Source organism: Colobus angolensis, unplaced genomic scaffold (assembly GCF_000951035.1).
Source record: "Colobus angolensis palliatus isolate OR3802 unplaced genomic scaffold, Cang.pa_1.0 Scaffold56, whole genome shotgun sequence".
In the NCBI taxonomy this organism is placed as follows: Eukaryota; Metazoa; Chordata; class Mammalia; order Primates; family Cercopithecidae; genus Colobus; species Colobus angolensis.
This window is the reverse complement of record NW_012119154.1, coordinates 5065817-5080893: the sequence shown is the minus strand read 5'-3', so window position 1 is coordinate 5080893 and position 15077 is coordinate 5065817. Positions and strand designations below refer to the sequence as shown.

Below are 15077 nucleotides of genomic sequence, written 5' to 3'. Positions count from 1 at the left end.
TTTTTTTTTTGAGATGGAGTCTCACTCTGCCATCCAGGCTGGAGTGCAGCGGTGCAATCTTGGCTCACTGCAACCTCCGCCTCCTGGGTTTGAGCGATTCTCCTGCCTCAGCCTTCTAAGTAGCTGGGATTACAGGCACATGCCACCATGCCCGGCTAATTTTTGTATTTTTAGTAGAGACAGGGTTTCACCATGTTGGTCAGTCTGGTTTTGAACCCCTGACTTCAGGTGATCCACCTGCCTTGGCCTCCCAAATTGCTGGGATTACAGGTGTGAGTCACTGTGCCTGGCCTATCACAAATCTTTTATCCATCTCTCTATTCATCAACTCATCTTAATTTTGGATGAATTTCAAAGGAAATTTTAGACATCAGTAATGTCCAATTTGGGATGATAGTGACTTGAAGAATAACGGGACAATGAATCCTTGTAGCCCTGGTGAAAATGCCCTTCTTTTGTTGGACAGAATTGGTGGCATGTTGGCCTTGAGAGGACATTCAGAATGCATGTAATCAAAGACAGAAGGGTAGTTCTGGCTGGTTCAAGGTGGCCCCTGCGGGGCAGTATCTACTTGTCTCTATTCATTTGAATGGGAGCTTTCCTTTGTTACTGGAAGAAGAAAGGGAGGTTTGGGGCCACGGAGAAGATGTAGCCGCTGATGGCAGCAGAAACCCTTCTCTCTTCCATAGTTAGAAGCTGACGTTTTCTGGGTTAGTGTTTAGCAGCCAGGTTTCGAGTCAGACTGCTTAGGCCTGCATTCCAGCTGCTCCTGGCTGTTTGTCCTTGGATATGATTTCAGCCTCTTGGCCTCAGTTTTCTCATTTGAGAATGAAGGTAACCGACTTTACACCGTTGAACCTACTTTATATTGTTGTGAAGATCCTGTAACTCAATCAACTTCAGTTGCTAAAATATAATTGCATTCCTTGACAAGTTCACACAAAATTAACATACGTGATATGTTAATTTTGGTGTAGCAGTTGGTGACCAAGAAAGAGACAAAGGAAATGATTTTGAAAAGTGAGCCTAAATGGAATTTGGGGAGACGCGGGAGGAAGCCATCCTGAAAGTCCTTACAGACAACTCATTGTACTGAAAATGAAATCCGAATTCTTCTCTTGGTCTGCAAGGCCTCCACATTATCTGGCCTTTGCCTACATCTCCAACATCTCCTTTCCTCCTGTACTTATCCCTAGGGACACAGACCTTTGGGCTTTAGATTGAGCCAAACTCATTTGGTCCTCGGGACATTTGCACTTGCATGAAAGTCTCTCCTCAGAACTTTACAAGCCTGGCTTCTCGTACTTTGAGTCTCATTCAACTCAAAGATCATGGTCCTCAGAGAGGCCTTTCCTGACCACTCAGTTTAGTAGTGGCCATTTAAGTAGAGCACCCAATTCTCCATCCTTTTCTCCTTCTCCTTCCTCTTCTCCTCCTCCTCCTCCTCCTTCTTATTTTAACTAAATTTACCAAGCCACCAGAGGTGCTGAATCCTTTATTTTCGTGTCATATTTTCACGTCACTTATCACTATCTGAAATTACTATTCATCTGTTTTCTTGTTTATTGTCTGTCTCTGTTACTAGGGATCCTGTGATTTTGGGTGGTACTTGGCTGTCTCCCAAGCACCTAGAACGGGGTTCACTACACACTGAAAGTACGCAAAAATACTAAGTGAATGAACGAATGTCAGGATGAAAGATGGAGGGAGGTGAGAAACCCATCAAAGGCTCACAGAAAGAACTCAATCCTTGGATGAAAATAGGAAAAACCCCAAGAGCTAACAGGCAAGTTTGCTGAGAGAGGGGACCGGGCGGGCAGAGGGCGGGGGCAGGAAGGGGCGGAGTCGGACGGAAGAAGGGGAAGAGGCCCAGGAAGTGACGGCCGCCTCCCCGCTACTGGGGACTTCTGGAGTCCGAGAAGTCAGCGGCCCGGTTGCTGAGGCCGCCGTGCTCACCGGCCCAAGGCGATGGAGAACGGAGCGGTGTACAGCCCCACTACGGAGGAGGACCCGGGCCCCGCCAGAGGCCCCCGGAGCGGCCTCGCTGCCTACTTCTTCCTGGATCGGCTCCCGTGGCACCGGCGCGTTCTCAAGGGCTTGCAGCTGGTGAGTCCGCGGTCAGGGAGGGCGAGCCCAGGCCGGGGAGCGGGGTCTGGCCCGGGCTTGGGAGGCCGCCGAGCTGCTTCGTTTCAGCTTGGTTGTTCAGTAAGAGGCGGTTTCCACACCTCTAGTTCCTTTCCTCTCCGCCTGGGGAAGGGGGCGTTACCCTCTGCCCTTCCGCCGGGCGGCCCCCAGTTCCATGGCTCTCCCCATCGGGATCCCACGACCTGGGGCCACCCAGTATTAGGCGGGCTCAGGAAATGCGTCGGAGACCCAAGTCAGCCACTTCAGCATCTTTTACCCATCCTCTGTAGCGACTTTCGTCTTTCTCCCTGCTGCTACTCTGCATTATCGCCCACAGTGCCTGTATTTAGACCGTGAAGCGCTTCGTGTTTATCTTTCTCTGGCTCTTGCGGTTTTCCTGCGGCGAGCCCATGGGGGCAGCTTAACTTGCTGGACAAAGTCCTGCGATACCACGCGTGGCATTGAGATGTGTGTGTGTGTCCAGTAAATTGTCTTCTAAAAGTTTTATATTGACTGGAAAGTAATTATTTCAAAATTGAGCAATATGGATTCTCAGTGGAAAGTCAAAAGGGCAGCTTTTTGTGAGTACGTGCGGATAGCAGAACTAGGACATGGTATGCATCTTTCCGTTTTATTGAGTTTATTTTAAGCAGTTAAAGTATCATAAACGTATTAGTGAAAACATCAAAGCATCTTTGGGATTTAAATTATTCACTTTACAGTCGTGTTGCGCTCCTATGTACTGTTTCAACCACTGATGAGCAACATTTTCTGCAATAGAACCAGTTTAGGAAAAATCCTAATGCTTACAATGTTTATGAGTTTTGTTTTGTCTTACTTTGTTTTGTTTTTTAACCATTCTAAGTAAAAATTAGCTCTTTGGTTTCCTTGGAAATAAATTCTTACAACTCAAATGACCAGAAGTTAAATTCTTAGAACTCAGGTGACCTACTTTTATTGAGTAGAAAAACAGAAGTCGGAAAATCGGCTGTTCAGCGATCAAAATGATCACATCTGCTGATGACTGGGAAATCATTTGAAAGCAAGGGATAATGCGGCCTATGGAACCCAGTAGGAGCTGGCCTTATCTTTCTCTCCAGTCTCCCTGTAGGTAGTTCCACACTGGCCACCTTTAATTTATTACGAGGCATCAGGGGCTCCTCCCTGCCACTGTTCCTTTGCATAAGCTGTTCCTTCTACCTTCTTCCTTCTGCTCTTCTCTGGTCAGCTGTCACATGATTTTTAGGTATTAGCTGTATTTCTCTGCAGTAAAGTTAAAATTTTCTACGTGAATAGAACTCTTTAGAACAGAAAAGAATATTCATCTGAAACTTTTTTTTTTTTTTTGAGACGGAGTCTTGCTCTGTCGCCCAGGCTAGAGTGCAGTGGCGTGATCTCGGCTCACTGAAACCGCCTCCCCGGTTCAAGCAATTCTCGTGCTGGGTAGATGGGACTACAGGCACGCACCACCATGCCCGGCTGATTTTTTTTTTTTCCTGTATTTTTCATAGAGACGGGGTTGATCAGGTTGGTCTCAGACTCCTGACTTCAGGTGATTTGCGCTCCCCGGCCCTCCCAAAGTGCTCGGATTACAGGCGTAAGCCACTGCGCCCAGCCCATCTGAAGCATTCTTGCTGCTCAAAAAAATCATCTGTATTGGTTTGATGCCCACAAAATCTCCTGTTTTCAGTTGCCTTTATTTTTTTTCTTTCTAATAAAAAGTGGCAAAGCTAAAGTAAATTTTCTCATTACCTTCTTATAGTTTAGTAAACTGTAGTTTCGTTTCTTTGGACTAGAACATAACCAGTTTCCTTCCTTATTGCTATTATAGAAGAAAACATGGAACACAACCAGAAATGTTTGTGGTAAATGTTATACTTGGACACAGAGAAGATGAATTTGCCTTAAAAGATCGTTAGATTGTATTTGTTCTCCATGATTCATAAGAAGAAATGGAGAAAGAATAAAAACTAGTATCTCTTTATGAAATCTATTTATTTGTTTATGGGGAAATTGTCATGTCACAAGAATGCCTCTAATATGGAGATTTAAAAGTATTTTTTCATTATTGCCTTTCACTTGGATGGTTGTCTTTTTGTTCCTGCTTTGTCTGTTTTGATAATGTCTTATCTCTTCACAGTAACAGTATATTACAGGAATTACCCAGCAAGTCCCAAGAAAGTTACATATGAAGTCAGTAAAAGTTGTCTTCCAGCCTGGGGCTATAGGCAAGGCCTTAACTCACATTCTTCCTTTAGATAGATTGGTTGTTTTACTTTAGATGTTTAATTTTTTAAAAAAACTAAACAGAATTGGGAGCTCCAGTAAGGAAACAACTGTAATGGAGAAACCCATAATCAGAAGAGGAGGTGTTTTAACAAGGGACCTGCAAACCCTGTAAAATTTTATTCAAAATAATACACACTTATATGTTTGAGTATATTATTCTGGACCCATAAATCTTAACAGAATCTATAAGATCCTACAAGAGAAAAGAAGCTTGCTCTAAAACTTAAAAACCAGACACTGTATATACTTAGGAAATTCTAACATTAGAGTCTTCGGAGGTTGAATTGGATTACCTCTGAGGTTCTTTCCACTCTTTTTTTTTTTTTTTTGAGATGGAGTCTCGCTCTGTTGCCCAGGCTGGAGTGCAGTGGCCGGATCTCAGCTCACTGCAAGCTCCGCCTCCCAGGTTCACGCCATTCTCCTGCCTCAGCCTCCCGAGTAGCTGGGACTACAGGCGCCCGCCACCTCGCCCGGCTAGTTTTTTTTTTTTTTTCTTTTTAGTAGAGACGAGGTTTCACCGTGTTAGCCAGGATGGTCTCGAACTCCTGACCTCGTGATCCACCCGTCTCGGCCTCCCAAAGTGCTGGGATTACAGGCTCGAGCCACCGCGCCCGGCCCTTTCCACTCTTAAAAAATTTTTTCAAACTTCTGAGGCTCTATGGGGTTTGCTATTACAGAACTGAACATTGAAGGGATAGAGAGTGGAGCCTGTATACAGAGGAGATTAGAGATAAAAGAACGTAGCTTCTTTGTCTCTTGAAGTTACATAGCTGTGTCTACCATTTAGATATGACCTAAATTTTTTTAAAACCCTAAGCATCTCCCAACTACCATTCACCCTTCCGGAGCTTAAGAAGAAATGCTCAGTTGAGAATTCAGTGTAAGGAGTTACTGGAGTCCTAACTGTATGCAGTTTTTTCAGTTTATACTATCCTTACATTTGTCCATATGTTCATGTTTTTTTTTTTTTTTTTTTTTTTTTTTTTGAGATGGAGTCTCGCTCTGTTGCCCAGGCTGGAGTGCAGTGGCCGGATCTCAGCTCACTGCAAGCTCCGCCTCCCAGGTTTACGCCATTCTCCTGCCTCAGCCTCCCGAGTAGCTGGGACTACAGGCGCCCGCCACCTCGCCCGGCTAGTTTTTTTTTGTATTTTTAGTAGAGACGGGGTTTCACCGTGTTAGCCAGGATGGTCTCGAACTCCTGACCTCGTGATCCACCCGTCTCGGCCTCCCAAAGTACTGGGATTACAGGCTTGAGCCACCGCGCCCGGCCTCATGTTTTGTGAATTTTTTTGAGGGAGTTTTTGTTTTAAGGGGAGAATTGACGTTTGGTAACCTAATTGCTTGCTGATATGCTGGTGCAGTGACCTAAATATGTGTAATTTTCTGTGCAACAAGCTCCACATTGTGTCCGTGCAGTCAGTTGACTGTCCTGATAGCTGCACAGTACTGGGATTCTAGTCGCTCATCTGGCAAGCAGTTTTAGAAATCGCCAGTGATTTTTCAATTTATTACATTATAAATGTTACCCTATAAGTACCAAGAAACAAATTACTTAGAAGCATTTCTTATATTAATGCTCTTTTCATTATGAAAACTGATGTGTAGTAAATTGAAATGTTCTATTTTTACCTTGAGGAAGATCCATAATGTCAGCAAATTGTATCTTTGAACGTTTCTAAGAGTAAATATTTGCCTAAGGCAAGGGAGGCCTGGACTGTTTCTTCAGACCAATGGATTTTTAAATTTGAACTTTACTTAGAACTACAAGGTTTTTAATAGTAAAGTTCATTAATTTATAATTCATATCATTTTGTAGATGGAGCCTTATAATTAATGACAAACATTTAAAAGTTTTTTTTATAAAATATAAGTAATAGACTGTTAAATTAATGGAGAATTCGTATTTAATATAGTGATCATTTTAAGGAACACTTGAAATTTCAGAAAAGGTAATGAAACTGAGGCCGGGTGCGGTGGCTCATGCCTGTAATCCCAGCACTTTGGGAGGCCAAGGCAAGCAGATCACAAGGTCAGGAGATCGAGACCATCCTGGCCAACATGGTGAAACCCCGTCTCTTCTAAAAATACAAAAATTAACTGGGTGTTGTGGCGTGCGCCTGTAATCCCAGCTACTCAGGAGGCTGAGGCAGGCTCACCTGAGGTTAGGAGTTCGAGACCAGCCTGGCCAACATGGTGAAACCCCGTCTCTTCTAAAAATACAAAAATTAACTGGGTGTTGTGGCGTGCGCCTGTAATCCCAGCTACTCAGGAGGCTGAGGCAGGCTCACTGCAGTGAGCCGAGATCGTGCCACTGCACTCCAACCTGGCAATAGGAAAAAGAAAGGTAGTGAAAAAAAAAAAAAAGGAAAAAGAAAGGGTAGTGAAACTGAAATGGAGAGACAGATGCAGGATAGTAATTATCCAGTGTTTAAATAACCAGAGCTGTAAGATCATCTTTCAGTCACTGAGACTTCCCAAATCTGTTGATGCTAGCAAATTGTTTTTAATGTATGATTTAATACATTAAGGGAAATATACAGAACTGTGGGTTTAACTTCACAAAGCCAGTCTTACAGGGAAAAGCTACACAAACATACATACTCGTAAAAGGAATTTAACAAACAGTGTTTCATAGGGAGAGGAAGTACAGAGTGGGAGTCAGAGACTTGGGGTCTTGTCTGCGCGGAGCTAACTTGGGGCTTAATCTGTCAGTAGCTTAATTCCATCTTTGTAAACATGACGGTGGGAGACTATGCCCTCTAATGGCCCTCCTGACATTAAAAGCTTGATAATTCCCTTAATTATATTTGGGTAAAATTTTATGTCATTAAAAGGAGTTACATTGGGTATACAGTTGTTAGGTACTTAGCTTAATATTCAGTAAGCAATATTTAGTGTGATGACTTCATGCTGTTGAGAAAAAAACTGTTTACCAAAAAATAATAATTGAGCCTTTTTACTTATGGGTTACATTTACTATGAACTTCTTAGCTAATTCAGTGACATTTTTCCCTCTTCCTATTCTTGACCACTTCGGCATTAAATGCTAGCGACCACTCATTTCTCGAAATTCTTCCTTCAACTTTTACGCTTTTTTTTTTTTTTCAAGACGAAGCCTCGCTCTGTCACCCAAACTGGAGTGCAGTGGCACGGTCTCAGCTCACTGCAACCTCTGCCTCCCGGGTTCAAGCGATTCTCCTGCCTCAGCCTCCTGAGTAGCTGGGACTAGAGGCGCGCACCACCATGCCCAGCTAAGTTTTGTATTTTTGGTAGAGACAGAGTTTCATTATGTTGGCCAGGCTGGTCTCAAACTCCTGACCTCGTTATCCACCTGCCTTGACCTCCCAAAGTGCTGGGATTACAGGCGTAAGCCACCATGCCCGACCAACTTTTACTCTTTTTTCTTTTTAATACAAAAAAGTGTCTGCTGGCGGGGTGTGGTGGCTCATGCCTGTAATCCCAGCACTTTGGGAGGCAGAGGCGGGCGGATCACAAGGTCAGCAGATCAAGACTATCCTGGCTAACACGGTGAAACCTCATCTCTACTAAAAATACAAAAAATTAGCTGGACGTGGTGGCGGGTGCCTGTAGTCCCAGCTGCTGGGAAGGCTGAGGCAGGAGAATGGCGTGAACCCAGGAGGCGGAGCTCACAGTGAGCCAAGATTGAGCCACTGCTCTCCAGCCTGGGCGACGGAGCAAGACTCCGTCTCAAAGAAAAAAAAAAAAAAAGAGTGTCTGCTTACCAGAAAGAAAAAATCAACTAAAAATATTAAAATGAAACCACTTTCCTACCCCTCACACTGCCAGGTGTCAGGGTATGATAAACAGTTTGGAGTATGTTTACTTGGTGCTTTTTAAGGAGTTTTCTTTTTTCTTTTTTTAATAACACTTCCTGTGGCTTGCTTATCCTCTGTTAGTTGCTCTTTTCCCTCCTATACTCTGTAGAATTCCTTTAGGCCCCACCCAATCCTCTGTTCCTCCTGTTTTCTAACCTACTAAACCAGGCAGGCGTTCCCTGCTGCCTTTATCTGGACATCCATATTCCCTTGCATGATCATCACACACCCAACTCCTAAACCATTTTTTTCTTCATCCCCATCCAGTTAGGTCAGTTGCCTTATTATCATTTTTGGATTTACTATGCAAATTCTTGCCCTTATGAATATGTTTTTTTTCCTCCTCCACCTAGAATTAGAATGTCATCTGTCTCTCCAGGTTCTGTGTGTGTGTCTCCCTGGTTTGAGTCCTGCTTTTCCATTCATCCTTCTCCAGCTCCTTAGAACATTTTCTTGAGATTTTCTAACCTACATATAATGAATGCTCAGTTAATGTGGTATAAAATGTGTGGTTAGTATTGTTTCTTGTACACTGAGCTTATTACTCCATCATTACATATTCCTGTACATAGAACAGTATTGGAGTGTTGCTAGTTCAAGTACACTTTGAACTAGCAATTGTGTAATGCTGTGGGAGCTTACAGAGGAAGATTAGTAGCCTCAGAGATGGGTAGTCAGAGAATTTTTTTTCTTTTTTTTTGGTAGAGACGGGGTTTCACCATGTTGCTTAGGCTGGTCTCAAACTCCTGAGCCCAAGCAGTCCTCCTGCCTTGGCCTCCCAAAGTGCTGGGATTACAGGTGTGACCCATCGTACCTGGCCAACAGAATTTCATATTGACTATAGCTTGTAGTGCCAATTTCTTGGCCTTTAACTTGAGATGGGAACTAGGGAATGTCCAAACTTTTTTTTTTTTTTTGAGATAGTCTCGCTCTGTCACCCAGGCTGGAGTGCAGTAACGCCATCTTGGCTCACTGTAACCTCCACCTCCCGGGTTCAAGCAATTCTTATGCTTCAGCCACCCAAGTAGCTGGGATTACAGGCATATGCCACCATGCCCAGCTAATTTTTGTATTTTTAGTAGAGACGGGGTTTTGCCGTGTTGGCCAGGCAGGTTGGCCAGAAGGACTCAAGTGATCTGCCCGCCTTGGCCTCCCAAAGTGCTGGGATTACAGGTGTGAGCCACTGTGCCCTGCCAGATGTCCATACTTAATATTGTACTCCTTCATTCTCTTAAGATGTCGAGCTGCCTCTTACTGTTGCTCTGAGGCAATAGATCAGTAAGGTCAGTAAGAATGACACCTGTTAATACATTTGGAATAGGACTTGTAATGACTTGAGACTGACTGCTTCTGGACAAGCTGGATCCCATCCTTTTTTTTTTTTTACCGAGACTAGACAAGCAGCCTGTGTCTGTCCTACAGATAACATTTTATAGGCATATAGCCTTCACACATGAGTGTGCCTAGTAATCTAATTGTAACATGAATGGTTCAACTATTCCCAGACCCTAGAGTTTTAGGCTGGTATCTTCTCTCAGTTAATTGACTTTTATACGCCTGAGGCATATTTTGTAAATTTCTCAGAGAGAAACTTTCAAAACTTGGACAAGATTTACCATAGAGGCAAGAAAAAGGCAAGTGAAATGTCAGATATTTAGTATTTTATTAGACCATAGTCATGTTAGAACTCATCCTGTAATTCTGATTATAGGAGACTAAGGAAGTGTCTTTACACAGTGGCTTTCTGGGATTTGTGTTGGTGTTGTCACTTTGTATCCTGTGGTGTAATGATTGGGAGTGCCTTACCTAACACCTGTCTGAAGGAAGTTGTTTGGGACATGTTGGGCTATTTCATGCTTCACTAACTTACAGGACATCAGAGGGATATCTATTTTTTTCTTTTATATAAATTCTTTGCAGTTGTGGGGATATATACATTTTGTATAAGCAGTAGGAGGGAGAGGAAATCCCTTAAAGGTTTGGATACCAGTACAGATTTGAATTTTTTTTTAACTTTTTATTTTGAAATAATTATTGATTCACAGGAAATTGCAAAAAAAAAAAAAAAAAACAGGGAGGTCCCATGCACTCATTTGTATGTGCGTGTGTGTGTGTGTAATTCTGTGTAATATCACATGGATAACTTTCTATAATCACTACCAGAGTCAAGATACAGAACTGTGCCATCAGCACAGGCTCCCTTGTGCTACCCCTTTGTAACCACACCTTTCCCCTTTCTCTTGGCTGCCACTAATTTGTTAGCCATCATTATTTTTTTTATTCTAAGAATGGGCTATGAATGGAATCATACAATATGTAACCTTTTGAGATTGGATTTTTTTTTTTTTTTTACTTTGAATAATTCTCTGGAGATTCATCTAGGACATTACATATATCAAGTTTGCTCCTTTTTATTGCTAATATTCCATGGTATGGATGTACCACAGTTTTAACCATTGGACATCTGGGATGTTTCTTTTTTTTTTTGAGACGGAGTCTCGCTCTGTCGCCCAGGCTGGAGTGCAGTGGCCGGATCTCAGCTCACTGCAAGCTCTGCCTCCCGGGTTTATGCCTCAGCCCGCCGAGTAGCTGGGACTACAGGCGCCCGCCACCTCGCCCGGCTTATTTTTTTTTTTGTATTTTTCAGTAGAGACGGGGTTTCACCATGTTAGCCAGGATGGTCTTGATCTCCTGACCTCGTGATCCGCCCGTCTTGGCCTCCTGAAGTGCTGGGATTACAGGCTTGAGCTACCGCGCCCGGCCATCTGGGATGTTTCTAGTTTGGGGCTACCATGAATAAAATTGTTATAAACACTCATGTACCGGTTTTTGTACAAACGTTAAGTTTTCATTTCTCTGAGATAGATGGCCAAGAGTTCTGTTACTGGGTCATATGGTAGATATATGCTTAGTTTTTAAACAGTTCAGCCATGCTGAACTGTTGTTCAGGATGACTGTACCCTTGACTCTTTTTGATGAAAATGTTTTGTAGGATAAGATATTTACTGTTACTATGAAATGTGTCTGTTGATTTTGGTAACAATCTTGTTGCCATTAACCTGTCTGGTTGCTTCTACTGGCCTGACTGGTGTGAGAAGGGAATTCCCTTTAGCCTGTAACTTAGGTCATCAGTCGTTTTGATGGTTTTGGCCCTCAGCAGGAAATTCCCTCAGCTTCCACAAAACGCACACAAACTGCCCAAGCAAAATATTCTTCTTCACTCTCTTCCCTTCTATTTCTAGAGAAGAGTTAGCCCCAAACCTGAGCCCTGAATCCTGTCTTTAGAGAGCCATTTTTCTACCTCTGTCTTTAGATCGACCCATGTTACTGGTTTCTGCATAAGTATTTAAACATGCTCAGTTCTCTCCCATGTTGAAATTCCCTTCTCTTTGACCTCATCCACTACTGCCCTATCTGGCCATTCTTTCCCAGCCACACTTACTGCCTGTGCTGTCTGTCTTTCACTGCCTTACCCTCCCCTTATTTCCCAATACACAGTATTGTCATCGAGCTTCTCTTCCCGACTACCCTGGAACTTTTCTTGCTGATGTCACCAGTAACCTTCTTATAGCTCAATCTAAGGTAGGTGTTTCAGTGTTGTTCTTACTTGACCTCTAAGTAGCATTTAGCACTTTTGATTACTTGTGTGTTTGTGCATGTGTGTGTGTAAATGCTTTTTTCTTGTCTACTACCCCTCTGATTGCTGCTCCTGGTTGTCCTTTGCTGGTTTCTTCCCCTCTGCATATCCTAGAAATCTTTGGATTCCTCACATTTCCACATAAGGCTGTCTTTCCTCCTTTGGGTCATCTCACCCTCCCACTCTGCTGCCTCCCCCATCTTTATCTGCATGTTAGACCTCTCCTTTGAGCTCCAGATCATATATTCATTTGCTTTCCAACTACATCTTCACCTAACTCTTCCACAGACCTCCTCAATCACAGCATATTTAAAACTGAATTTATTCTTTCCCCAGCACCCTTGCCTTTTAAAAAGAAAAAAACCTGACTGTTTCTTCAGTGAGGACCAGTATGTTAGTATCACATACACAGCAGTTGGAAGTAGTTAAAACCCACTTGTGTGTAATTGAGTTGCCAAGTTAACCAGAGTTAACATTCTCCACTCACCATACCAAGCATCCTGACCTCACACTGGTCACCCACAGCCTGCCGTGGCCAGTAGGCATCTCATTAGCACACCCAAACTCTTGCTTCTGTTATCAGTTGAGTTGAGTTGTTCCCATACTGGTTTATGCTAACTATACTTTTATGGCCATACAGTTAAATACTACAAAGCTAAAACTGAGTGTGAAAAGGAATTGTTTTTTTAAAACTAAATTGAATGCTTTGGAAAGACTGAAAGATAAGTTACTACAATATTTATCTGCCATGGAATTAAGGAAGAGCAAGGCAACTGTAAAAGGCTGGTAAAACTAGTCTGACTCTAGAAAGATTCTGAACTCTGTTTCTCAAGTGTTTAAGATGTCACTTCACTTCAGATAACATCAGTCTGGAAGTGGTAGTCCATAGATGATGAAAGTGAGTAATGCAGAAAATGTGGAATTCCAGTCAGTAGACCCATAAAGAAAAAACTCACTTCAAAAGATTGTTAATAACTGTGCATTTTTAAGTTAAAATGTTTAAGGTACATATGTGTTATCTTATGTTCCATATTATTTGTATGCATCTTGTCTGATACGAGCTTTTGCATCCTGTGCGATAAGAGCTTCTGCTGCATCTCTCAGTGATTGCCACTCTCCTTCATTGCTGCTGTCTACTCGCTATTATTTGCCCTGATTTCCTACATCAGCTTCCCAGTTGGATGTCCACCCCAAGGTTTGCCTTACCTCTGGTGCCTTCTCCATATTGTAGCCAGTGAGAACTACTGAAAGCATAAACCTGATCATTGTCAACCTTTACTTTAAAACCCTTAAAATCCAGACTCTTTAATTAATGAGGACATTTAGATCCGGCCTCAGCTTACCTCTCTAGCCTCATATAATAATTTTTGTGCTGCCGTTCTCTTCCCTCAAACTCTATACTTGAGCCGTGTTGATTTGACTCACTTTGGCAGTTCAGTTGGAGGTCAGGGTGTGTGTTGTCTGTATGTTGGGTCAGGGGGCAGGTGCCATGCTCTTATTTCTGGGCCTTTCTATGTACTGCTTCTCTGCTGGGAATTTCTTTCCTTAATCTTTCATCCCCCAAACTGACTCCGTTCTTCAGGTCTCAGCTTTCTCCTTCAGGAAGCCTTTCCTGACCCCAAAGTTGAGCTTCTCTCCTGTGTGCTTTTATAACAATATTATGTATTTCCCTTGTTCTGGCATTAGTACACGATGGGTTAATTCTTTATTTACCTGTATTTCCTTCAAATCGGCCAAACTGTAAGTTCCGTGTAGGTGAGGTTTATTCATTAATCTTGTTTGCCATAGTCTCCTCATTGTAAATATTTAAATATTTGAGTAAATGTATTATTCAGAAACAGCTTTCTAAATACTGTAGGTTCTCTGAAAAACACTTAAGTAAAATGTTTTGCTTCATTTGTAGTTGCTGTCTCTGCTGGCCTTCATCTGTGAAGAAGTTGTATCACAGTGTACTTTGTGTGGAGGACTTTATTTTTTTGAGTTTGTAAGCTGCAGTGCCTTTCTTCTGAGTCTCCTTATACTGATTGTGTATTGCACTCCATTTTACGAGAGAGTTGATACCACAAAAGTAAAATCATCGGTAAGCATGAGAAAATATCATCCCCATATTAAGAGCATAGCTATTTTGTAATCTGGCATAGTTTTATTGTTTAAAGCAGTAATGTTTTCAAAACTCAGCAACATGAAAAGACAGTATCCCTTGTTCCAACTGGCTCTGCTTCTAAGCACCTCTGTTTTTTGCTACCGAGGGGATGATAGAGAGGGAAAGTGAGATCAGAGTGAGAGTGGCAGATACTGCCAATAGTTTACAGCTATTGGTGGTTTCATGTAATGCACATTCGACTTAAAAAAAGCCTAGGATTTTGTCACTTCTGATTTCTCACTTTTGAGTGTCACTCATTCGTTCTACAATTATTAATTGTGTGCCTTTATTACATGCCAGGCATTTATATGCTAGACACTGGAGATAGAGTAGTGAACTAATGTGAAATATTTCTGGAGCTTTAAAATAAAACAACATTTAAAGCTTAAAGCTTCAGTGATCAGGGAAAATAAAACAATGTGTAATTCTTCCTATATTTTGCTTTAATGGTATTATGAAAAGTTGTCTATGAGTGAATTAAGAATGCATTTGTTGAATTTATTCATACATTTTCTTATAAAAATAAAAACTACTTGAGAGTCTTATTTTTTACAAAATTAGAAATGCTTACCTTTTTAACACTTAGTATGCTGACCCGATAAGGTTTTTTGTTTTGTTTTGTTTTTGAGATGGTGTCTCACTCTGTTACCCAGGCTGGAGTGCAGTGGTATGATCTCAGCTCACTGCAGCCTCCGCCTCCCAGGCTCAAGCAATCCTCCCACCTTAGCCTCCCCAGTACCTGGGACTATAGGTTTGTACCACCACACGTGGCTAATTCTTATATTTTTTGTAGAGATGGGGTTTTGCCTTGTCGCCCAGGCTGGTCTCAAACTCCTGGACTCAAGTGATCCACCCACCTCGGCCTCCCAAAAGTGCTGGGATTACAAGCGTGAGCCACCATGCCTGGCCCTGACCCTATGTTTTTGAGTATACTTGAATGTGTGAGATGACACATGAAATAATTTTTATTTATTTATTTTTGAGATGGAGTCTTGCTCTGTCACCCAGGCTGGAGTGCAGTGGCACAATCTCGGCTCACTGCAACCTC

The 15077-nt window shown here is 42.4% G+C and overlaps 1 protein-coding gene across 1 annotated transcript in view; it reads left to right on the top strand.

The window, feature by feature from the left end:
• The first annotated feature begins 1504 nt into the window (after positions 1 to 1504).
• CMTM6 (CKLF-like MARVEL transmembrane domain containing 6) overlaps positions 1505 to 15077 on the top strand; it is a 26056-nt gene continuing 12483 nt past the window's right edge. Inside the window, exons 1-2 of the mRNA XM_011961542.1 lie at positions 1505 to 2106; positions 13790 to 13966. Coding sequence (XP_011816932.1) covers positions 1969 to 2106; positions 13790 to 13966 — 315 coding nt within the window. The 5' untranslated portion in view covers positions 1505 to 1968. The remainder of the gene's footprint in view (positions 2107 to 13789; positions 13967 to 15077) is intronic.